The sequence below is a fragment of the Cervus canadensis genome, chromosome 20, assembly GCF_019320065.1.
Source record: "Cervus canadensis isolate Bull #8, Minnesota chromosome 20, ASM1932006v1, whole genome shotgun sequence".
Taxonomy (NCBI): domain Eukaryota; kingdom Metazoa; phylum Chordata; class Mammalia; order Artiodactyla; family Cervidae; genus Cervus; species Cervus canadensis.
Genome location: NC_057405.1, coordinates 32,425,314 through 32,452,380, shown reverse-complemented (window position 1 = coordinate 32,452,380; position 27,067 = coordinate 32,425,314). Strand labels below are relative to the sequence as shown.

The following is a 27,067-nucleotide window of genomic DNA, read 5'->3' as shown; positions in this document are numbered from 1 at the left end:
GTTCCTAATCAGGAAAGGAGTACATCAAGGCTATATATTGTCACCCTGCTTATTTAACTTATATGCAGAGTACATCATGAGAAATTCTTGGATGGATGAAGCACAAGCTGGAATCAAGATTGCCGGGAGAAATATCAATAACCTCAGATATGCAGATGCTGCTGCTGCTAAGTCGCTTCAGCCGTGTCCAACTCTGTGCGACCCCATGGACAGCAGCCCACCAGGCTCCTCTGTCCACGGGATTCTCTAGGCAAGAATACTGGAGTGGGTTGCCATTTCCATCTCCCGATATGCAAATGACACCACCCTAATGGCAGAAAGCAAAGAAGAACTAAAGAGCCTCTTGCTGAAAGTGAAAGAGGAGAGTGAAAAAAATGGCTTAAAGCTCAACATTCAGAAAACTAAGCTCATGGCATCTGGTCCCATCACTTCATGGCAAATAGATGAGGAAACAATTGAAACAGTGACAGACTATTTTGGGGGGCTCCAAAATCACTGCAGATGGTGACTGCAGCCATGAAATTAAAAGATGCTTGCTTGGAAGAAAACTTATGACCAACCTAGACAGCATATTAAAAAGCAGAGACATTACTTTGCCAACAAAGGTCCATCTAGTCAAAGCTATGGTTTTTCCAGTGGTCATGTATAGATGTGAGAATTGAACTATAAAGAAAACTGAGTGCCAAAGAATTGATGCTTTTGAACTGTGGTGTTGGAGAAGACTTTTGAGAGTCCCTTGGACTGCAAGGAGATCCAACCAGTCCATCCTAAAGGAGATCAGTCCTGGGTGTTCATTGGAAGGACTGATGCTGAAGCTGAAACTCCAATACTTTGGCCACCTCATGCGAAGAACTGACTCACTGGAAAAGACCCTGATGCTGGGAGGGATTGGGGGCAGGAGGAGAAGGGGATGACGGAGGATGAGATGGTTGGATGGCATCACTGACTCAATGGACATGAGTTTGCGTAAACTCTGGGAGTTGGTGATGGACAGGGAGGCCTGGCGTGCTGCAGTCCATGGGGTTGCAAAGAGTTGGACACAACTGAGCGACTGAACTGAACTGAACCGATCTGAACTGATCCAGCAAATAGTGGCAAGAAATAAGAAAAGAGCCCAAGAGTAAATGAGATTCATGTATTGAAACTGCACTGAAAGCAGAGTCTATCAAGTTGTCGGCTACAGCCAATAACCTGTACTTTAAATACAAAACTCAAACAAAGTATTGTTGGTTTACTTGCACAGAAAGCAAATTAGAGGGGGAGGAACATAAAACAGTGATAGGGCAAGAGGCAGCAGACAACAGCAAGGAAGGAAAGAAAAGCAATTTTAAAACAGCACAAAGCTATTTGGCATGAGGTAAACAGCCTTATGGGCTTCCCTGGTAGCTCAGTTGTAAAGAATCTGCCTGCTAATGCAGGAAAAGCAGGTTCGATCCCTGAGCTGGGAAGAGCCCCTGAAGAAGGAAATGGCAACCCACTCCAATATTCTGGCCTGGGAAATCCCATGGATAGAGGAGCCTGCGGGGCTAAAGTCCATGAGGTCCAAAAGTCAGACACAACTTAGCAACTAAACACCACCAAACAGCCTTACACCTCTCAGAGAATTTAGTGTATCTACTATTCTGTTTCAATACAATTAGAATGTTAGGAGCACCTTCTGCACAGGGCTGGAAGGATGCTGAGATGACATGTTTGTGTGTAGCAAACATTAGCTACCATTATTAGAGGCAATTAGGACAGAATAAAGTGGACATTTCAAAACATATTACCGTTGTCAGGTATATCAGAAAAAAAGATCTGCAGGATATTAAAACAAAGATCTCAAAATTTTTGAGCAAGTGCAACTTCTAAATCAGCTTTTTCCATGTATGTGCTTGTCCTCCCCTAATGTCCCTGCTCTGGCAATAACTGATGAAAAGGATTAGGGAACATTTACTTCCAGTTAGAGACAGTGTCAGAGTTATAATTTTTCAGTTTCATGCAAAGTTAATGAAAGAACTAGAAAGGTCAATGTCTTGACCGTTTCTACTAGCCCCATGAATCTTCTAAAATGTTCTTAATACAGTCTAAGTTGGTCACTGTCTAAACTCCAGCAGACAGAGCATGAACAATGTTAGGTTCATAAAGCATGTTACCCTTTTCCCTGAGGCATGCTGAATTTGGCAAGGCCATCATAATAATTAATTTAATTGCACTAAGAAAATACAGGCTGGTCATAACTTTATCGTTTGGCCCTTAAGTAAACTTACATCATTATTATCTTCCAAGGAAAACAATGTTTAAAACACTGTTAAGATTAAAATGAACCCAATATGGTTTATTGCATATATCATCCATAACAACTTAAAGCAGCGAAACAGCTGAGGAGGGTCAGCTTATTCATTTAACAAACAACTCAGTCACTGTTCTGTTCCAGGCACCGTTCTAGATAATGGAGCAAACATCCCTACGTTGATGGAACTCACATTCAAGCGGAAGGGGACACAAAAAACAAAACCAAGTAAGTAACTTACAGAGCATATTAGATGAGCTAAGGAGAAAAATACAGCAGGAGAGAATATAGTGTGCTGGGGACTGGAAGGCAAGAGCGATGGTTTTAGAATGTAGTCAAGGAAGGCCTGATCTAGAAGATACCTGAGCAAAGATGTGAGGGTATCTGGAGGAAACTACCCTTATGCTAAAGTAGACAAGGAGAGCAAGAGTCCTTGAGACAAGTTAGGAGGCGATTTTAAAAATTCAGGTGAAAAGATGAAGCTACTTTGGCCAAAGGGACAACAGTGGAGGTGATGAAGAAGAGTCAGATTCTGGACAGACTTTGAGGTGGAACCTGTTGATCAGCTGGATGAATGTGATGTAAGCAGAGTCAGTGATGACCCAGGGTGTTTGGTCCAGTGATTGGAAGAAAGAAGCTGCCATTTACTGAACAAGACCCATTAATCAGAAACCTTGCTTAATCATACTCAGCACACTAACTACTTAATCACCATCGGCCTCACTTTCAGAAAGATTCTTTGGGGACGTCACAAAGCTGTCGTTTGCCATCCCCCAGTCAATGTTAATGTTATTTAGAGAAGAAATACGGAATCATAGGCCACTGGAGGGGAAGAGCAGGGAATTGAGATTGAAAGAAATATGCCATGTGTTAAGGGGAGGGGATGGGAGAAAGGAATAAGGATTTTTTGGCTCAAGGGAAATATGGGCCCCTAGAAAATAAGAAAAAAGGCCCCAAAAGGTACACAAACAGAAGAAAGTTTAAAATATTTTTATTCATTTCTTAAAAATTTAAGAAACTTACCTTACTTGAACCTCCACTTCCTATCTGCTTCAGTATGGAATATATTTTTCCTTTAACTGAAATGCATTCATTTGTTGAAGAGGATGCTGAAATCTAAATAATTAAAATAAGATAAAGCTTCAAACATTCATAGAACATGCCTGAGAAACTAACTTGCATTTAATACAGTGAAACATTTCCAATTTTGAAGTTATCTGAAATCTCAAGCAATCAGATATGTCACAACATTTCAATATTTTACAGAAGCAATTTACATACTTTAGTCAAAGAAATAAATTTATTAAATTAATATATAGGCAATAGTTCAAAGTCTCCTCGTCTAATTTATCTCAACTTGACATACATAAACAGAAAATTTAAAGGGGAAAAAAACCCACTTAATGTCCAACAGACAAATTCACAAGCAGTCACTTTTCATCTTTCTCATCTATTCTTTCTTACACAAACCTCTTAACTTACATACATACATACATACATAAACAAACACACAACTTTATCATATTCTTTTTTCTCATTTAGCCTAACATTATAAAGGAAGCAGCATGCTAAGGTGCTAAGTGTTCCAGAGTCAATCAGACAAAGGCAGATTTCAGCAATGTCCCCTTTATGCTGGATAATATTCAATGAATTGCTTAGTTTGAACTTGAGCATCTTCCTCAGCAAACTCTCAATTGATGTACCATATTCAACTTGCATGCCTTCCCTTCCCTGACATGAGAGCCCTCTGTGGACCTATAAATGCTCTGAATAGATGGACAGCATGAGGACTTACTCTGAGCTGAGCAGGAAGCTGGACACAGAGACCACCCGGTCAGCTGACTAACCAAGTTGAAACAATGTCTAAATAAACCTCAGTTCAACTAAGTCATGCTTTAGATCCCAAATGGTAGACTCTTTCTCGGGTGCTCTCCTACATAGCGTAACTGGTATCCAGTGCGTGTGCTCAGTCATATCCGACCCTTTGCAACCTCTGGACTGTAGCCCACCAGGCTCCTCTGTCCATGGGATTTCTCAGGCAGAATACTGGAATGGGTTGCCATTTCCTCCTCCAGGGGAGCTTCCCAACCCAGGGATTGAACCCGGGTCTCCTGTGTCTCCTGCGTTGCAGGCAGATTCTTTACCTGCTGAGCCATCAGGGAAGCCCTGATATAAAAGATAAGGACTGTAACTTCTTTCACTTTTAGGGTTAAAAAGACGCTGTTGGGCCATGAAGTATGTTTTCTGTCAGAAATTGTTAGGCTTTGACATATGGACACCTTATTTTTCACTGAGTTGCCCTTTACTGCCGTTCCCCACTCTTCCTTCTGGGGCTTCCTCTCCTACAAAAATTTCTGAGAGCAAAGGAAGCAGTCCCATATCCTTTCCTCCTAGCTGCTGACTGTTTTTAGAATACAGTAACTCTGATCTATGTCTGATTCAACACCAGTGTGAAGTTCAGTGTCCTACACTGAACAGGACATCCTGTAACCCGCTCAGTACACCCTCCTCACCCATGACCAGAGTAGATTTCTTCAAAATACAAGTAAGATTGCTTCACTCCCCTACTCCAGCTTGTTCCACAGCTTCCTAATTCCCTCGGAGCGAAACCTAAAGAGTCCAGCAGAACCCTGAGGATCGCCCTGCCCCTTGGTGAACTATAGTCACACTCTGGCCTCTTTAGGTTTCCTCCTGACACCAGGCTCCTCTAGAAGGATCCTCGTTCCCTCACTTGGTCACGTCTGGCTTGCCTTTCAGAGTTCAGCTCAAACAAGGCCTGACATAAGCAACTCCTCAATGAATTTTCTTTGAATTAACATGATGGGCAAACCAGGCTATCTTTCTTTCTCTTTTTTGTAGTTTATTATACTGTTGAGTCAACCCTCAAAACACTATTATATCTTTTAGTATAACCTACTGTCAGCTAAACTGCTTGTTCCATTGCCTTTATAAATTGTGGTAAAATTTACATGCCATAACATGTACCATCTTAACCGTTTTTAAGTGTCCCACCCAGTGGCACTGAGTACACTCACAGTGCTGTGCCAGCGTTACCACCATTCGTCTCCAGGCCTCTCCTCATCTCATACCGAAACCCTACACCCCTCAGAGATAACCCTCCATTCCTCTTCCTATAGCCTCTGGTTACCTTTTATTTTCTGTCAGCTAACTTTTTAATCTCTTGATTTGTTTAGTTCATTACTTTTTTTTTTTTTGCTGTTTTTCTTAAACAATTGCTACCAACTTTTATTCTTTACCAAGCACCAGTTTCTGTTGTAAGAGTTACATATATATTAACTAAGTTAAACTTCACAGTCATCCTATGGTGTAGAGAGCTTTATTATCCCTATTCTACAGATGAGGAAGTAGAGAATTTAATTAACTTGCAATAAGGTCACATAGTTGGTAAGTAGTGAGGCCAAGTCATGGCCAGGCAAACTCTCACCAAAGCCTATACTTTCTACCAATATTAAGCTGCTTCTCTGCTTCTGAGAAGCAGATAGTTATTAAAAATTAATCTTAGTATTGAACAGAGTATCTAAATAATTATCTTCCTGGATGGCAATACAATCGCCTTACCAGCAAAAAAAGTTTTGAGGCAATATAATCGCCTCACCAGCAAAAAAAGGTTTTTTTATAATATATTCTAGTAGCATCTCATATTGCTATTCTGATATTCTTAAAAACTTATATATTACTTGTATATATATTAGTATATATACTTGTATATTAATCAGCTGATAAAATGAAGCTGCCCACTAACAATTGGTTTAAATAGTTAAGTGGAATGAAAAATAACCTAGATTACAAAAGAAATTTTATCTAGCTATTCAGACTAGATACTTTGGGCAAGTTAATGAAAAATACTTCATTAGTTTCTTCAGTAACTACCCTATCAAAGTCACGAGGCACCCTTATGAGAATATCAGAAAAGAGTTTGGCCTAATGGGACTAAGATTGAATAAGTTTTTAACACTGTTCTTAAAAAATAAATCCTGCAAAAATAAAATCTTTGATCATACCGTATCATGTACCATCATAAATAAAGCTTATCAAACCTGTAAATTCTGAAGTGGAGTAACAGGTATTTGCTGCTGTTGCTGCTGAAAATAGGCAAGCTGGCTATATGGTGTTGACAACTGACAAGCAGGTGGAAAGTCATTCTTTACCACTGGAGTTCTAAAACTGGGAAAGATATATTTTTTAAAATTTAAAACATTAAAGCTTTAAATACAAGATTCTGACTCAGATTTTGTGTGGTGAATATAAATGTGTTATATCAAATAGAACCCAAGTCAGTTTTCCTAATACATCTGAAATATTTACTTTAGATTCACCATCACCAGAAATTTCACTTTGGGGGAATTATTTCTGAAAGTAATTTTTGTCCCCAGACGAGAAGTCCTTATTAAAATAAAAATAATGTCATTAAAAAATACAGTTAAGAGTTATTTTATAAAAGTTAGCCAAGACAAAGCTCAGTCTATCATAGATTTTGAGTGTTTTTTAACAATAATGTTCTATGACAACCTACTAGAAATATCTGAAAGCCAATTACATGAGAGTCTGACCTTTGAACACAAAGCTGTTCAGCTCACGTTTGTGCTTTGCTTCTCTTATTTTCACTATTGTATCTTCAACACCAAGAATAGTGCTTGACACAAAGGAATTCTACAAATATTTGTTGAAAATAAATAACTTCATAAGAAATAACCATATCCTATTTTAGTTAGCGGTCATTCTTTAAAGTATTCTAAGTGTAATAAAATGAGGCAATAAATAGCAAAATTGTATTAAATAGCTTACTTATTTAATAGAATCGGTTATAAAACTCCAAGGCCAGTTCTTATTAGGATTCAAGATCACATTGTGAAAATGAAAAGCAAAAGACATGAGCTTCAGTTAGCCTCTAAGACATTAAAACTATGTTAAAAATATAGCCACTACTTAAAGGATATCACATGCCATATCCCCTCTTTCCTTTCTTAGAAATGCCATTGATTTGCTTTTCAACATCCCTTATGTTTTCTGTCAATCAGCACTGATCAGCTTCTTCACTCATTCCTCACTGGCAGCGACTCAGATCTTGAACAAGCCCAGAACTATGTGAGTTATGCCACCAACCTCTCTCACACTCTAATTATTACCTCCTTTGCTATAATATGCATCCACCCTTTATTTACTGTAAGAATGCTAATCTTTAAAGTCTCTCAATTACAGAGATATACAAGTGGCAGTGCTTGATTAACAAGAAGTTTTGCATACTTAAAGTATTTAAAGGTACTGCCTATAGACCTATAGGTATAAAAAGCATATACATAGAGTAGGTACAGATTATAATGACAGAGACTTTCATAACAATCCTTAAAAATATATTGTTGCTACCTTCCCTTCCTTTACAGATGAAAAAACTGATGCTGAGAAAAATAACACGAATTTAGAAAGTCTTTCAGGTAAGAGAGCAGAATTCACCTCCATATCTGTTTGCCCCAAAGCACATGTTGTACCAAGCTAAGAACCAAAAGGAATTACCAGCTCATGTAATCATCCAAGGCACTGTTGCTGGGTGTCTTACAAATAGATTTTGGGTCAATCCATTTAGGTGTTGATATTGGTGGTGACTGCTTGGAAACCAAAAAGGCAGGTTGCTCAAAAGTGGTGTGTTTCTGCTAGACCAAAATAAAAAACATCATGATTTTGGGTTTTTTAATTAGTCACCTGTTCAACAATTTCACAAATATTAAATTTCTAAAAGAAAATATGAAATATGAAAACATGCTATAATAAGTAGATGTATGTATTATAGGCTTTCAATAACTTTTTAGTTAAAGCTCTTTTACTCTAAATTTTGAAGCTTGTTATACTTTCCTCAAAGAGATTGCAATTAGATGGAAGGCACACAGCAGTGTTGAACAAAACAGGATCTAAATATCCTTTCTCTTTAGGGCTACTGTCACTAGAATTGGACTTGTATAATCTAGATATTAATAAGTATTCTGTGCTTCAGAAAACTAGTCTTTACAAATAGAATCATCCCTTACCTTTACATTCGAAGGGAAAATGATCAAGTATTAATTATTTAGCAACGTTTGAAATGGCAAATACCTATCTAGTGTTCTTCTCCCTTGTAAAAGACATACAGCTTACAGAATTTATCTCATACAAATTCCAAAGCAATGATGAATGAACTTCCTCTACAGCAGAGACTGGCAAAGTACAACCTGTAGGTCGAATCTGGTCTGTTGTTTGTTTTTGTAAATAAAGTTTTATTGGAACACAGCAAAGACCATTTGTCTATATGTCTGTGGTTGTTTTCATGTAATAATGGCAGAGTTCAAAAGATAAAACAGTGACCATCTGCCTCACAAAGGTCTTACAGAAAATCTTGCCAACTCCTGCAAATCACATTTTGCTTGAACACTATTAGTAACTGATCATTCACTACCTCTAATTTGAGGAGAGCTTTAGTTATTAGTAAGTATTAACTGATATCTAGATTAAATTAGCTTCTATAATTTCAACCCACTGGGTCCACATTATACTCTGGAGATCCACAATGGATAAATCTAAACTATTTTCTACTTTTCAGTCTTTTGTGTATTTGGCCACTATACCTCTTTTCCCAGATAAATTTTCCATTTAAGATTTCCTTATATATATACATGTATATATGTGTATATACATGTGTGTATACATATATGTATATACACACACACACACACACACACACACACACACACACATTTGGATGAGTAGCCAGAACGGTATTGAGAAACTGTGGTAGCAAGAGTATTTAGTAAGGAAAGTGGAAAGGTTATACTCATAGACCATAGATTTAGATGTTTGCATTTGAGAATTTTGGAGCTCGGAATTGAGGACACAGGAATGGGTAGCTGAGGTGAAATTAAGAAAGTAGGCATGAAAGAAGAAGAAGTTATGAATTTGGAGGCCAGGTATAGGACTAGTGATACATAGGGGTACAGAAGCTAACAAAAAATGATGACAGTTGTTGGGCTGAAGTTGAAAGAAGTGATCCAGAGCCTAATATTTTCAGAGAATGATGGGGAGTCACGGGGATGTTCAGAGATGATGGCAACAAGCAACTGCAGGATAGCACATCCCAAAAGTAGGCACCTCAGAAGGGTAGGGTTTTGGGACTTCCCCAGTGGCCCAGTGGCTAAGACTCCACGCTTCCACTGCATGGGGCACAGGCTTGATCCCAGGTCAGGGAATTAAAATCTTGCATGCAGCACATGCCCCCAAAAGAAAAGGACTGGGTTTTTACAAGAAAAGAAATGCTCTGGACATAGCTAGGGGGAGCTTATAGCTATAAAGTAAGTGAAGCAAAGTGAAAGTGGCTCAGTTGTGTCCAGCTATGGGACCCCATGGACTATATAGTCCATCAAATTCTCCAGGCCAGAATACTGGTGTGGGTAACCATTTCCTTCTCCAGGGGATCTTCCCAACCCAGGGATCGAACCCAGGTCTCCCGCATTGTAGGCAGATTCTTTGTCAGCTGAGCCACCAGGGAAGCCCAAGAATACTGGAGTGGGTAGCCTATCTCTTCTCCAGGGGATCTTCCCGACCCAGGAATTGAACCGGGGCCTCCTGCATTGCAGGCGGATTCTTTACAAAAAACTGCCTAGTCTTTTTTCACCTAAGTGTACTATTCTGTGGTTTTTAATATATTCATGAGTATGCAATCATCACCACGATTTAATTACAGAACATTTTCATTATTCTAAGAAGAAACTCTGCATTAGCCATCACCCCCAATCTCTACTATTACTGGACTCTGGCAACCATCTGTCTAATTTTTGTCTCTGTGGATTTGCTGATTCCAGGCATTTCTTATAAAAGAGATCACAAAATATATGGCCTTTTGTGACAGGTTTTTATTACTTACCATGCAGTAGCATTTATCAACACTTCACTACTTTTTTAAACATTTTTTTCTTTTAAAACCAAAAACATTTTGCATTGGGGTATAGCTGATTAGCAATGTTGTGGTAGTTTCAGATGAACAGCGAAGGGACTCAGTCATATACATACATGTATCCGTTCTCCCCCAAACCCCCATTCCATCCAGGATGACACATAATGTTGAGCAGAGTTCTATGTGCCATACAATAGGTCTTTGTTGGTTATCCATTTTACATATAGCAGTGTATACATGACCTTCCCAAAGTTCACTAGTTTTTTACTGTTGCATAATAAAATGAAATAAAATCAGAATACCACATTTTGTTTACTCACTCACCAGTTGATGGCTATTTGGGTTACTTCTATTTTTTAACAATTATGATTAATGCTGCTATGAACATTCACATACAAGCTTTTTTGCAGATACATATTTTCTTGAGTATATACCTAGGAATAGAATTGTTGAATTATATAGTAACTGTTTGCTACACCTTCTGAGGAACTGCCATACCATTTTTCAAGAGACTGTACCAGTTTAGCTACTCAGCAACAATGTATGAGGGTTCTAATTTATCCACGTTTTCACCAACACTTATTACTGTCTCTTTTTAACTACAGCCATCTTGTGGGTGAAATGGCACATTTCAAACCACAAACCTCATTGTGGTTTTAGTCTGAATCTCCCTAATGACAAATAAATTGTTTTAAGTCCTTTCACCATTCTATTAGCTTATAACTTTTAAAAAGAAAAATACAGGAGATGCTGACTGTCCATAATTCAACCTGTCAGGATTCTTCTCATTTAACATTTGTTACCCACTCCATTACTTAGATAAACAGTTCTCAACCAGCGACCCAGAAATAGCAGAAAGTTCGGGGGTTTCCCCAGGATACTTGCAGGGAGTCTGAGAGGTTAAAACTATTTTCATAATCATACTAAGACATTATTTGCCTTTTTCACTTTCATTCTTTCATGAATATAAACTAAAGTTTTCCCAAGGCACGTGATTAGTGAAACAGACTGGATGCAAAAGCAGATATAAGAAATCTAGCCCTCTAATGCCAACCATTTAAAAAAATTGTAAAGACTGTAAAACAAATGTCACACCCCTCACTGTAATTAGTTTGTTTTGAAAAATACTTATTTTTCAGAAGAAACACATCTCAACATAACAAAGCCACGTATGACAAGCACACAGCTGACATCATACTCAATGGTGAAAAGATGAAAATTTTTCCTCTGAAATCAGGAACAAGACAAGAATGCCTACTCCTGCCACTGTTACTTAAAATGGTATTGGAAATTCTAGCCACAGCAAGTAGACAAGAAGCTGAAATAAAAGGTATCAGAATTGAAAAGGAAAGAGTAAAACTGTCACTATTTGCAGATAACATATTATATGTAGAAATCCCTAAAGATCACACACACACACACACAAAAAAAACCTGTTAGAAAAAATTAACAAATTCAGTAAAGTTGCAGGAAACAAAATCAATATACAAAAACCTGTTACATTTCTATACATTGATAACAAACTATCAGAAAGGGAAATTAAGAAAACAATCACATCAAAAATAATAAACTACCTAGGAATAAATTTAACCAAGTAAGTGAAACACTAGTATACTGAAAACTGTAAGACACTGATGTCTTCTTCTTAAACTGAAGAAGACACAAGTAAATGGAAAGATATTTTGTGCTCACTGATTGGAAGAATATTGTTAAAATAACCACATTACCCAAAGCAATCTATAGATATAATGCAATTCCTATCAAAATTCCTATGGCATTTTTCACAGAAATAGAACAATCTTAAAATTTGTATAGAATCACAAAAGTTTGGAATACCCAAAGCAATCTTGAGAAAGAAGAACAAAGCTGGAGGCACCACACTCCCTAATTTCAAACCATATTACAAAGCTACAGTATTCAAGACAATATGATATTTGCAAGAAACAGACATAGATCAATGGTCTTCAGAAAACTGGACAGCCACTCGGAAAACAATGAAACTGGACTACTTTCTCACACTACACACAAAAATTAACTCAAAATGAATTAAAGACTTGAATGTAAGACCTTAAAACATAAACCTTCTAGAAGAAAACTCGGGTGGTAAGCTCCTTAACATGGGTCTTGGCAATGAATTTTTGGATCAGACACCAAATGTAAAGACAAAAGCAAAGATAAACAAATACAACTACATCAAACTAGAAAGCTGCATAGCAAAGGAAACCATCAACGAAATAAAAGAGACAATCTATGAAATGGGAGAAAATATTTGTAAACCACATATCCATTAAGAGATTAATATCCAAAATACACAAGGAACTTTAACTCAATACCAAAAATCAAATAACCAACTTAAAAATGGACAAAAGACCTGACTAGATATTTCTCCATAGATGACATATAAATAAATATCCAATGGATATGAAAAGAAGTTCAACATCACCAATCATCAGGGAAATGTAAATCAAAACCACAATGATGGATCACCTCATACCCGTCAGAATGTCTATTATCATAACCATAAGAAATAACAAGTGTTGCCAAGGATGTGGAGAAAATGGAAGTCTTGTGCAGGGTTGGTGAAAATGTATATTAGTGCAGCCACTGTGCAAAATAGTACGGAAGATCCTCAAAAAATTAAAAACAGAACTGCCATATGACCTAGCAATTCTACTTCTAGGTATTTATCCAAAGAAAAGGAAAACACTAACTTGAAAAGATGTCTGTATTCTTGTGTTCATAGCAGCAGTATTTATGATAGCCAAGAAACAGAAACAATCTAAATATTCACTGATGGCTGAAGGGATAAAGAAAATGTGGTACATATATACAATGGACTATTATTCAGCCATAAAAGGTATGAAATCTTGCCATCTGTGACAACACAGATGGATCTTGAGGACATCACACTAAGTGAAATAGCCAGAGAAAGACAACTACTGCATTGTATCACTTATATGTAAAATCTAGAGGGGAAAAAAAGCAAAAGACCAAGCTCACGGATAGTTTGGGGCTTGCCAAGGGGTGTAGGTGGCAGGAGTGGAGATGGGTGAAGAGGATCAAAGGTACAAGCTTCCAGTTACAAAATAAATCAATCATTGGGACGTAATGCACAATGTGGTGACTATAATTAATAATACTATATTGCACACTTGCAAGTTGCTAAGTGAGTAGATCTTAAAAATTCTCATCAGAAGAAAAAATGTGTAATTAGGTATGGTGATGAATGCTAACTAGACTTAATATGGTGATTATTTAGCAATAGAGTTGATTCTTGAACAGCTCAGAGGTTAGGGGCACTGACTACCCACAAAGTCAAAAATCCACATATAATTTTACAGCTGGAGCTCTGTATCCACTGCTCTACATCCTCAGAGTCAACCAACAGAAAATCATGTAGTACCATAATACATATGTACTGAAAAAAAATCCATATATAAGTAGACCCACACAGTTCAAACCCATGTCGTGCAAGGGTCAACTGTATATACAAACATCGAATCATTATGTCATACACCTAAAACAAATATGTTATATATCAATTATACCTCAATAAAACAAAACACTTTTTTCATAAAAGTATTATTTACATGTAATATGCTTATTATTGATATTTTTAATAAAGTAGCCAATACTTTAAAAATTTATTGGTTTTACTTTCTAATATAGCAAATAGAGATCAACATAGCCTACATAAACCAAAGTTCTCTATGGGCTTCAATAATTAAGAATATAAGAGAGGATCCCAAAACTGAAATATTTGAGAACTGCTGAGTGAGACTACAATTGAAAATTAATTGTTAAGGAGAGTATGCCCAAGAACTATATTCAGATGTATCTCTCTAACAGATCCTTTCTTCTGAAATAGACCCCAGCCAAGGGGAATGATCATTCAACTTGTTATGAATTCACATTATCTAGTCTGTATTTTTCTATTTTATCCACGAGGTTTCTGTTGCAATTACTTAGTTCTGCTCTTATAGTTCAAAAATAGGCAAAGACAGTAAGTAAATAAATGGACATGGCTCTGTTCCCAAAAAGTGTTGTTTACATTCAGGTTGGGAACGAGATTTGGCTCCTAGGCTGTAGTTTGCTGACCTCTGCACCAGTCTACCAGCAATCTAGAAATACTACTGAAAGCAGAAAAAGAATTCAGCTTGATACATACTGTTACTAAACTAAACCTATGATTGTTTAGATCATTCTTTTGTAAATTTAAAACACACACACACACTTTTGAGCAAAAAGAAAACTACTCCACTAAAGAAATTAATACAAGAAGAAAACATTTAGCATGATCATCACATTATGAAAAACTTGATGTGGAAAAGCAAGTTACCTCTGTGTCAACTTTGGGGATTACCTCTGGAATCTGCCACTGACTGGAAGATGCAGCAGGATTCTGGTTTGCACACTCAGACCTTCTCTTTGATTGCCATTGTTTCAGATCACTTTCTGGAACCTTTAGTTCTTGATGTTCTTTAGTTTCTGCAATTGCATTTATTGTTGTCATTAATGGCAAGAATACTGGATAATAACAAAATTAAACCTAAACAACAGAACATGTTACAAACTGTATTCGCATTTTGCTCTTAAAAACAGAAATTAAAAGCTTTAACCAGCTACTGACAATTTGCTTTTAGCAAGTCAATTTTACAAAGCTGCAACAGCCATTTTCCTAGGTTGTTATCTAGAGCTTTATCAGAGACTATTCTCAGTTTAAATACTTCTGTTTTTTACCAGAAAACAAAGAAAGAAATATGCAAAAGTCCAAAAACATATATCATAAAGTCTCATTAATAAAAGCCAGTTCACCATTTTTCATAGACCTAGTTTTAATAAAAATTTTACCTTAAACTAGCCTGTAATTTACTATCTTAAGGGTCTCTGAACAAAAGAAACTCAACAATATTGACTATTTTATGAGTGTCACTATTCTATCCCTATCATGACAAACACAAAAATTCTAAACAAAATATTTGCAAGTGATATACAAAAGGTACAATAAATTATGACCAAGCTGTATTTATTTCTAAATGTAAAGTTTGCCTAACACTGAAAGTTAATTTGGCATAATAATAAAGAAAAAAAAGTACGTGACCGACTCAATAAACACAGAAAAGGTATCTCATAAAATTTAACACCCAGTCACAAAAGAACTGTTAACCTCAATCTGTTTTGATATATGATAAAGAACAGCTTTAAGACTCTAAGCCAGTTATTATACAAGGGTAAAACAGTGAAAGTGTCTCTCTAAGGAATGAACAAAAATGCCACCTATCAATCTTTCTATTCACTGTTATTCTAGAGGTTATAAGTGCAACACAGCAAAGAAATTAAAGTAAAAGGAATGGAAGAAAAAAAATGTTATATTATTTTCAAACAACATGAAAGAATTCGTAGGCAAATATTAGATGTAAACAGTGATTTTAGCAATCTCTATAAACGAGAACAATAGTTAAAAATCAGTTGTAGTTTTATATACTAGCAACAAAGAAGCAAAGGATAAATTTTGTTTTAAAGATCCCATCATTATATTATCAAAAATATCAAATATCTAGATATATCTCTAGCAAAAGAAATGCAAAATCTCTACACAGAAAACAATCTTTTCAATAATGTTTTAAAGACTACTTATATGAATGAAGGGGTATGCCAGGTTAGTGGACTAGAAAATTTATTTGTTAAGATGTCAACTTGTCCCACTAGAACTCAAACAAAATACCATTTAAAAAAAACAGAAAAAGGAAACTTATGGATTCTAACATTTATATGGAAATTCAAAAGGCTTAGAAAAACTAAAATAGTCTCTAACAGAGAAACAAGTTGGAAGATTTACACTGACAGATATGAAGACTGACTTCAGACAGAATTAGCACAAAGTCATAAATGGACTATGGAACAGAGAAGTATCCAAAAGCCAGACATCACAAACAGACTCATCTAATTTATAACAATTCACTGAGGGGAAAAAAGCATCTTTTCAATAAATGCTGCTGGAGTCTACTAGATATCTACATGGAGAAGAAAAAAATGAATCCTGACACTTCATCTTAACCATACATAAATATTAAATTCAAGTAGAATATAGGTCTAAATGTGAAAGGTAAAATGATACCTTCTAAAACATATGGAAATATCTTTATAATCTTGGAGTAGGAAGATTTGTTTAAAGACACAGAAAATACCCACCACAAAGGAAAAGACTGATAAATTAAAATGCATGATAATTTAAAATTTAATCAAATCTCCGCCACATAATGGGAGAAGTTACTTGTAACACATGTACCCAACAAAGGAACTGTATCTAGACCAAAAAATCATTGAGAAAAAAAAAGGACACTCAATAGAAAAATTGGGGATACTTGAACAAGCACTTGAGAAGATACCCAAATGGCCAATAAACACAAAGAGGCATTCAACATAATTAGACAACAGGAAAATGCAAATTAAAACCACAATGAACTATTACTTAGCAGAATCAGAATGTGTAACATTGAAAACCAACAATAAAATGATTGGGAAGAATATGGAGTAAGAGCTAGTATAAGTGCTGGTCAAACACAACCCTTTGGAAAACTGCTTGGTACTATCGATGAGCTGATTGTATACACATCCTGTGTACCTGACCACCCCACCCTGAATATACCTGACAGAAATGCATGTGAAAAAAGTGATATTTCACTGGGTTGTATTCTTATGCTTTGGGTAGTTTTCTGACTGCAAATTTTACTACATAATAAAATACCATTAACATAGTGTGGGCACTCAGTAAGCATTCACTTAGCATTAAATTAGGTGCCAGATCAGTACTATAAACAAGCATTTTTGGTAAAGATGCTTTTTCAATCATATCAGTTTGTAATAGATGCCATGAAAATATAAAATCATTTCCCCCAAATATCAGGAAAAGGAATCTATAGCTGGCCCTTTATATCCACAGGTTCCACAGAACTAACTATACTACATCATTTTATATAAAGGACTTGAGCATTCTATGATCTGAGAATCCATGGGGGATCCTGGAAACAATTCCCTGTGGGTATCAAGGAATGCTGATGGTCCCAGTCAAAATAACGGCATCCCAGTTTTCAGGGTTTCCTGAGACATGGGACTCTCAGGGCTAAAACCTGTCTCATTCATTTATATGGTCTTAGAATATTCACCATAGTACACATATAGTGGAAAAGCAAATGTCTGACAAAAGGGGAAACAGAATTATCATATAAATACACTTTCATGTGCTTTCCCAAATATTTCTCAAGCCAACTGAGAAAATTGACTCAATGCCATTGAATTTTCCCTCTATTTTCCTCTTACACACCTTTTAGGTGAATCCTCTGCTATAGAATTTAATACTTTTCATATACTGTATACAATTTAACTGAAACACAAGATAAAGGGACCTACTCTTCCATGGCAATTGTTAGGGGGCTGGTCAACTTTCGTAAGTAACAAAGTGGTTCTCTTAATTAAAGAGGTAGTCTATTTTGTCACTCTTACCTTCTAATTTTGTTAGAAAACTTGATTCACTTTTATTCTTCAGGGTTACTGAATCAGTAATAAGTTCAGAACTCTTCTCATCTGACATCACAGGTTCCTTGGAACGAATATTTTGAACAGACTACATAGAGTAAGATTTTATTTCGATTTGATATAAGACAAAGTCTTAAAAACAGAAGTAGTACTAATTTTAGTGTTCAATATACTACAGTCTCATCTATATGAAAAGATTGCTAGGAAAGTTATCATAATTATATGTAGACTCACAAAATTCCAGCAAAAATAACTTCTTGAATTATTGACTAGAGCAATGGGAATGGCCATATGATAGATTTGGCCAATTTGCTTTCAGTAGACATATTATCAAACGATAAGACATATTCACTTAAAAAGAGAGGTTAGAAAGCTTAAATTCAACATAAAACATGCTTCACTATTTTGTTACTATGTTATCACCAAAAATAATAGCATTGGTCAAAATTAAGATTTGTAGTAGTCTAAGACAGAACTTATTCTAAATCCCAAAAGTAAACTCCTGACACAACCATATGCTATTCCCTAAGATAGCTGTAAATTAGATAAACTCATTATTTAAAAGGATACATCATGAAAGAGAGAGAGGAATTACAAAGAATGTAAAACTGAAAAGACCCACATTATGATGCCAGGGGTCTAACTCAACTTCAGCAAGAACAGTATAACCCCTAAAAATCAGTGTGTCAGGGACTAAAGCTACTTCCTGCCTTGGACGTTCACGTGTCTGCCCTATCAGCACGTCAGAATTGACTATCTAAGCCCTCACCTCTGCCGCACCAAAAAGACACCCTCTCATTTTTGTCTAATTTCCTCTGTCAGATCATATGATTCAACACATCAAGAAACAAAAGTTGCGGGACAATGCTTGCCCCATTATTCCCAAAACCAGGCCAACTAACCTGCTTAAACACTGTATAATAAACACTACTTCAACAGTAGATGGTCGTTCCTTGCCCTCCCACTTCCACTGAGGAGATACAGTTTAGGACTTCTGTGTCACTTCCCATTAGTGGCTCGACCTCTCCTGGGGTTTCAAGAACACTGGGAGATACATAAACCATGGATCCCTTCCCCAGAAAAAGCTCCATGAACCCTGGGTCAGGAACCCTTGCTCCAGATAAAGATTTAAAAATGGAAAAACCTTTAAATGTCTCAATTCGCTGGAATCATTTCCACTTGATTTAGATCCAGGCGTGATTGTATCTCGGCACTCTGACCCAGAGATATGTCTGTTACCATGAAACAAAAGAATTGTTTAATTTGAAATCAATCATTTCAGGGTATTCAGGGTATTATCTTTTTCATTTTATTTTACTTATTATTATTATTATTATTTTTTAGAATTAGCAAAGTCATTTTATCTTTTTCATTTTAAAGCTAGGTTTTTAAATATGTACATCTGTTAACTGGAAAAATCCCTTGAAAAGGTGTTTTTAACAATAACAAGATTCCAATACAAATCTGACTAAATTAGGTGCTGGGCAGTGACAAAAGTAACAGAGATGAGTGGTAAGCAGGTGACTGCCTCCCCTGTTCCATAATAAGTAACAGCTGGAGTCAAGGCATGAATGTGGGAAAGAATAAGGAAACAGCAATGTGTAGATTAAACTACACTTCGGGCTGTAAATAGCTTTAAGGGTAAGAACGAGGGTGTAGACCCTCCCATGGGCCTCCACAGTGCCTACCTCAGTGTATCAGTACAAGCACCAAGAAAATGGCTGGTCTGTTTTTGTTCTTATTTTTTTGGAGTGGAGAAAGTCTCCTTTATTCTTGAGCTAGTAGTTGAAATGAAGATAACCAGAAAATAGTCACCTCATATGACTTTTAGAGCTTAACCTTGACATCCAAAATGCTCTTTAATATCAATATTCAGTCAAACCTTAAGTATAATAAGCATTTAAGTAGAGAAGACACCAGCTAAAAACGTTTTCTCTCTAAAGTTTACTGGCAAAATGATTCTGTGGAATCCAGGAGTCATTTCCATTAGAAATAATGTTATGAACAGTGGTTAGTTAAAATTCACCAGAAAAACGAAGACCCTTAGCTAAACTGGATTACGAGATTCTCATTTTTCAAAGTGAAGGAAGGAGAACACTTCAGATGTGGTGGACAATATTTCATCTCTACCTACCCTGCCCCACTTCTTGAAGCCCTAGATTCAGAAGCAAATGAGTGAGTTAAATCATTTTTCCTACTAATAGCTGCTTTTTCCTTGAACTAGCCTCAAAGAAAATTGTTTTCAGACTTCCCATCCACAATGGACACTTACACACACACTAGAGTGTCTCACCAGAGAGGCTACCATAAGCGATTCAAACGTCATGAGTTTTTACTACTGGGCTAGTCTGTGCATTGGAGAAGGAAATGGCAACCCACTCCAGTATTCTTGCCCGGAGAATCCCATGGACGGAGGAGCCTGGTGGGTCCACGGGGTCGCAAAGAGTCGGACACGACTGAGCGACTTCACTTCAGTCTGTGCATAGTCCTGTAAGCTTCATATTAACTTAATACTTTTTCTTCTATGTTTCCTAACTTTTTAACAATTGCTTTAATGAATATTTTTAATGAGAGAAAAAGCAAAATAAAGTCGTATTCCCTACTCGTTCCTCATTCTAAATAAAAATGTACTTATAACCACTTTTATGTAGTAACAGACTTTATGATCATTTTGCCATCAGTCTTCAAGCTTTGAAAACAAAAGTTAAAACTCAAACATACCTTTTAGTAAAATGTGGTGCAACTGAAACATCCGTCTTCTCATGGGAATCCGGGCTACTTAGAAGGTTAACTGGGACTCTTCCAAATGGGCATGACTAAAAATGTTTTAGAAGATTAAGTAACTAACTAGGAAATAAGCATAGACCTCACCACTACTGCTTTAATCAAAGTAAAACATAACTTACCCGTTTAGCCTTGTTTGTTTGTTTCAAGGGATTTCGATAGCCTATCTCTGCATCTTGAGGGGGGATGTTCTCTCTAAAGAGAAAGAAAGAAAAACCGATTTTTAAAAGGATAATATTGATACAAGCATTTCATCAACTGCTAAACACTATTATAATATGAAAACATATATGCAGATGTATAAATAATATAAATGTATGATGAATATTTAAAAAATGAATTTGGTTTCCTTACCCATATAAGAACCGGGCTTTAGTAGTCTGTCCTTTAGAATCACAACTAATGTTCCTATTCTGTAAATGTCCAAGTGTATTGGGAAATGGTTCTTGTGCACTTGATACTGTAGATGCTGTAAACATTTTGAAACTATAATTAAATTTGTAAAGACATAAGGAATACACACACATAAAAAATCTCATAATACTTTAAAAGTCAATTCATAGTAAATATTTGTCCCTAAATAAGACATTCAGATATGAAGATGTTGTGATGCTAATTCTCCAACTGTACTTCATAATTGTTTCATAATTACAGAACCGTTTACCCAGAGTAAAGTCACATTCCTCATTTCTAATAGCAAAAAGTGATTCACTTGCCTAGCTCAAGTTTGCTTAGTTTGTTATTTATTTGGCTGCCTTGGGTCTTCATTATGGCATGCGGGATCCTCACTGTGTCATGCAGGATCTTCCCTTGCGGTGCGCGGGCTCCAGAGCGCACAAGGCTGAGTACTTGTTGCTTGCAGGCTTAATTGCCCCACAGTATGTGGGATCTTAACTCCCTAACCAGGGATGGAACCTGGGTCCCCTGCAATGCAGGGCAGATTTTTAACCACTGGACCACATTGAAATACAGTTGATTTACAATGTTGTGTCAGTTTCTGGTGCACAGCAAAGTAATTCAATTATACACACACACACACACACACACACACATATATATGTATATACCTTTTCATGTTCTTTTCCATTACAGTTTATTGCAGATATTGAATATTGTTCCCTGTGCTATACATTGGGACCATATTGTTTTATATTACAGTGTAATTTTTTTTTTGTATATGTCAATTTTATTTTTATTTATTTATTTTTTGGCCGTGCTTTGTGGCATAAGGGATCCTAGATCCCCTACCAGGAATTGAACCTGTATCCCTGCAGTGGAAGCAGAAGTCTCAATCTCCAGACCACCGGGGGAGTCCCAGGACCTTACTGTTTTTACTGAGTTGTTTAATGTGTTACTAATTAGAGTTTGACTAGGAAAAAAAAAAATGCCAAGAAGAGAGTAATGACTTTGCTACTTTTCCAAGTTTCACTGCCTTTACATCTAAAACTTAATCTTAGATTTTGATCATTCTAAATAAACAATATTTTTCTATAAAATATTATCCTGAATCCCTTTTTTGCAGAACTAAACACCACAGAAAAGTATTAGCACACACAAACATATTTACCGGATAAGCTCTTCCTTTCCTCCTCTGAAAGCAGCTGCTTTTTCTGAAGGTTTAAATTCCGAATGGCAATTTCCAACATTTCTAGTGGCACTGCTCCACATTCCACAGCTTTATGAAGAAGTTGCTTACTTTTTTTGAAATTACCTAACACAGTAAAAAATAACAGTGATTTTAATGCAGCAACCTTTACTCCCCAGATGCATATACTTCAGAACCTAGGAAAAAAGTTTTAAAGTCTCAGGCAAAAATATTTATTCCAAGGCTCACACATTTTATTTATAAGCAAATAAGCAATGTCTCACTTATGATAACAATTAATATCAAACAGTTTAACTTGTGTAATATGCAAGTGAAAGGGCTGGTATAACAAATATTTCGTACACTTACACTCAGGTAGCATCCTTCCCTGAATTTTCATCTGATCAACTTTCATGCCTTTTGCCTCATTATTTCTATTTCACACACATGATTTAAGTTACAGTAGGAAGTTATCTTTTACTTAAAATTTGGACTTGACATTTTCAGATTACCTTGTGATAGTTCAAACTGTGCAAAAGATATATGCACAAAAGCAAATTTCTTGCAGTTTGCTCTGGCCATTTGGAAGTAGTCACGTGCATCATCTGGCTCTTGAATACTGAAATAAAGATTTCAGAGTCAAGTTTTAAGAAAAAGAACACAGTTGCCTGTTTGATAACTCCTCATTCTATTTTCCAGAAGACACAAATACTGTTTTCTGTCTGTAAAATTAAATAAGTTAATTTAAAAAATTTTTTAGGTGGAGTCTATAGAGTATGTAATTTTTGTGGAAATATGTACATTGTAAAGAAAGTTTACAAATGCACTTGTTAATTATAAACAAAAAGACTTGGTAAAAAAAAAATTAAACTTCTTACAAGTAGTTCTGACATGTTTTCATTTTACCTTTTGGTGACGTAGTTATGTGTTATGTAATGTAGTTAGCTAAATACAATTAAAATGCTAATACTTACGCTTTTAGTTCAGCAAATCTCACTTGAATCCTAGCAAAACTCTCATTTTGTCCATATTTATCTGGAGGAAGTGCTTCAATTGCTTGGTTGTAGCGACCAATCAATTTATTTAAAAGGGCATCATTTAAAGGGACACTGTTTTTCTCCAGTTTGAGCAACAAATTCAACCAGTCCTCTGGGTTGTTTGCCATCATCATAATTTGGTTAACAGTTCCTGAGTTATCTGAATAAGGGGAAAAATATAGCAAAAAAAAGAAAGTCATAAAACAAATACCAAATTACACTTTTCTTTCAAATTACATGTAATCATTTATACTCTCAGTACAAATGCACCCAAACTCCTTAAAATATCTTTTAAAACTTTACCAATTCATGTAAATATAAACAATTTATTTACTGCATATATATCTTTTAAGAGGGAATATTTTACTGTAAAAAGCTGCATATTTTGAAGAAAAGAGAATTTGGAAATGTTTATGAGTAGCTTTAAAATACCATATGCAATCTAAGAAAACTGTATCCTATAGCAGCATAATTTTATTTTAGCATCCTAACAAGTCAAAGAAAATCTAAACCTCTCCCACCACTACCAGTACCAACTTGCCTGGAAAATTCTTCATCCATGACTTATTAAAAATTTAGAAACGTATGGTCCTAGTCCTAACATAACCTTCTTTACAACTTTATCCATCCAATATTATCTCCATATTCCTCAATTTACTTTTCAATCAATCAAACAAAACCAGTTTATAAAAGATAAGCAACTCATATGGTCATTTTCTTCTCCCTCCAAGTTACCCACATTTCTCCATAATTTTCACACTGTAATTTATTTTTTTCTTTGGTGTTAATAGATTTTAAAAGACAACATAATTTAATGACAACATGACAACCTGACAACATGTTCAGGTTACTTTAATCATTACTAAACATTATTAAATTTAGATTTTTAAGAGAAACTATCATCCCTTCTATTAGTTTCACTTACCTTCAACAAGGGCTAAATATTTGCTTTTACAAACAAAATCACTGCTTTTGCTTTTCACTAAAACATAACAGATTCAGAACTTTGTTTTTACCCATAATCTGTTCTGATCTTTATCAGAACAGGTGGATTCTTTACCACTGAGTCACCAGGGAAGCCATAACCTTCATTGGTGCTACTTAAATATGCAAAATAAAGTATGTGTTTATTCTATCACCATTAAAAAATTTGCTTAACACCAAAATGATGTTTCTAGTTGTTTCAAGGAATATGACCTGCCATCATGGCTATTTATATGGATAAATTCTTCCCTTTGCTTTCCAATCCCTCATCCATTGAATGGTTAGTATAGATAAAACTTATCTAAAGGCAACTTTTTCAACAACCTAAAATAGAGTTCAGCTTCTGAGCTAATACTTTTCATAAAACTAGGACATTAATCTCTGGGTATTTTCATTCATTCATCATTCAAAAAATATTTAAGTACCCACTACTTGCCAGGAACCATTCTTAGTTCTGTAGATAGAGCACCACAGATAAAAACCATGCCCTCATGGAACTCACATCCTAGGGGAGTAGACAGACAACAAACACATGAGTAAAGGAGATATGACATGAACTTGGGCAAACTCCAGGAGATGGTGAGGGACAGGCAAGCCTGGCATGCTGCAGTCCACAGGGTGGTGAGGAATTGAACGTGACTTGGTGACCGAACAACAACAAAGGAGATATGAGGTGATTACTGCCGTGGAGAAAAACAATACAGCAGGTTGCTATTTTAAATAGGTAGGTTAGGACCTACTGTATAGCATAGGGAATTCTTTGCTCAATTCTGCAGCCTGGATGGGAGGGGAGTTTGGGAGAGAATGGATACATGTATATGTGTGGCTAAGCCCGTTTGCTGTCCACCTGAAACTATCACAACATTGTTAATCGGCTATACCTCAATTCAAAATAAAAAGTTTAATTAAATAAATGGATTAGAGAGGGCCCTGCTGAAAAGACATTTGAGCAAAAACCTGAAGAAGGTATGAGTGGGCAGAGAGTAAGAACAAAGATACTGGGGTAGGGGTTGGTCTGACACACAGCAGACACAGCAGGGAAGTTGCTACGGCTGAAACAGAATGAGCAAAGAACAGGAAAGAAAGGCTGGGAGAGTAACAGAAAGGTTCTTCAAATCATATATTGTGTGGTTAGCCTTAAATTTATACACCGTTTTATTAAGATTAGTGAGGCTTTCTCAGATTGCACAAAATATGGGGGGGCGGGGGGGAGCAGGGGAGGGAGGAGTACCTACCAAGCATATCAGCAGAAATGACAGCTGCCAATAATGGAAGTTAAGAAAACCACCTTTCAGCACACTGTAATAGCATTAAGTTTCCTTTTTTAAGAAAGTGGAAAATTGTGGAACTATTTTCACACAAAAGGATTAAAACATAAAATGTTTGTGCTCTCACTGGTGAGCATCAGTCAGTTAACATTTCCTTCCTCTACCTCAGAGGGCACTCAAAACAACACAACTCACCTGTAGTATCAGTGGAGGCCTTATTCAAGCTTAGCTCGTCAGTAAGATCTTCATTTTTAAATTTATTTTTAATATCTCTCACTTTGTTCATTATGGAATCAATTGTCAACTCTCTGCCACTTAACTCCTCAGCCTCCATTTCTAAGAAAAAAAAATAAAACGAGCTATTCATAATTCCTCGTTTTACTAGCATTAAAGGAAAAAAAAAAATGTTGCAACTAGCCTTTTAGAACCCAGGAGACTAAAACATTAGTTATATGAACACATCTCAAGACAGATATTATCAGGGTGGTACTTGTGAAGCTATGTGCACAAAAACAATTGCATGTCTTTGTCATCTGTCCAGCAAGGTTTCCGACAGGTAAGTATTCAGTACACTCCTTCTTTCCACAAGAACTTCAAAAAGGCATTGCACAAAAGGGAAGTTGCTGCCCCCTTTCAAACTTTCTTCTATGTCTTCCTTTCACTCTTTTTCCAGAATTATTTTCTCTGGGCCATTTGCAAATTCAGTCTTTTTTTTTTTTAATGTGAAGTGTATTTGCTTGGATTCTGGTAGAAACACATTGGCATAAAAAAATCCTTTCGATAATGATAAAAACCATTCCTTTATTCACCTGCTTTATGTCAGTAAACCTGCACGTTGCAAGTGGTTACAAAGCAGAATACATACATCACAGCCCTTTATTCACAAATGGGATATCAGCAGGCTTATTCTTCTGTATATCTGGCAGAAGGGCGATGTGCTTGCTACCTTAATCATTCCCATACCAAGAATCTACGGTATTTGTACAGTACTGAGTACTTGTTCCTTCTCCACGGTGTTGATGTTTGTTTAGTCCACAAAGGGTCCGCAGTCTTTCTTCCCATCAATGTCATCTTTGTGATGATTCTCACACCCCTCAATCCAGTAAACCAGGGTCACTGATATCAATGCCGCCCCCGACCTCGAGTATAGTTAATGAAAAGGAGCGACAAAGCGGGTGCCTGGTATCACCCCTTGAAGCCAGGTTCCAAAGGTAACTGTCAGAACCACGGCCACCTCTCCCGGTTCTAAAACACCACAGAAGAGGAGGAGTCTCCCGCAGAGGCCCTGGCAGGCCCCTTCTCCCAGCCAAGTCCATACACCTACCTCTCGCCTCCCGGGTCCTCGACAAATAAACCCCCGGCACTAACAGGAGGGCCTGCGGGGGCAGTGGGCCCGCCCCTCCCCCTCCGGCCTGTGAGCCGCACCCCACGCCCTCTGCCAGGCTCGGGGACCTCCCGCCTCGTCCTCACCGCTCACCGGCCCGCGCGGCTCGGCTCAAGGGCCAAAACACCCCGGCCGCCTCCGCCCCTCCGTTCGCCGCCAAGGCAGGACTCTCCGCGAAAAAGCGGAGCTGAGAAGAAAAGATGGGAACTCCAGCCCCTCTTCGTACACACGTTTGAATTTCCCCGCCGCTACCGACGCGGTCGCCTATTGGCCAGTGCTGG

The 27,067-nt window shown here is 36.7% G+C and overlaps 1 protein-coding gene across 8 annotated transcripts in view; it reads right to left on the bottom strand.

Annotated features, from left to right (window-relative positions):
• The window catches only part of TTK (TTK protein kinase), a 38,568-nt gene that overhangs the window by 11,040 nt on the left and 461 nt on the right, over nt 1-27,067 (bottom strand). The window contains exons 1-14 of one of the 8 annotated variants that reach the window (XM_043439419.1): nt 26,873-27,053; nt 25,598-25,738; nt 23,088-23,310; nt 22,626-22,732; nt 22,096-22,239; nt 20,883-20,997; nt 20,651-20,723; nt 20,466-20,560; nt 18,889-18,976; nt 17,712-17,832; nt 14,548-14,696; nt 7,805-7,941; nt 6,331-6,457; nt 3,296-3,388 (exon numbers count right to left, since the gene is read on the bottom strand). In XM_043439419.1, the coding sequence (XP_043295354.1) occupies nt 3,296-3,388; nt 6,331-6,457; nt 7,805-7,941; nt 14,548-14,696; nt 17,712-17,832; nt 18,889-18,976; nt 20,466-20,560; nt 20,651-20,723; nt 20,883-20,997; nt 22,096-22,239; nt 22,626-22,732; nt 23,088-23,310; nt 25,598-25,736 (1,611 nt within the window). In that variant the 5' untranslated portion in view covers nt 25,737-25,738; nt 26,873-27,053. Of the gene's footprint in view, nt 1-3,295; nt 3,389-6,330; nt 6,458-7,804; nt 7,942-14,547; nt 14,697-17,711; nt 17,833-18,888; nt 18,977-20,465; nt 20,561-20,650; nt 20,724-20,882; nt 20,998-22,095; nt 22,240-22,625; nt 22,733-23,087; nt 23,311-25,597; nt 25,739-26,726; nt 26,746-26,872; nt 27,054-27,067 lie in introns of those variants that run through there. The other 7 variants (XM_043439417.1, XM_043439422.1, XM_043439424.1 and 4 more) reach the window with 7 other exon arrangements.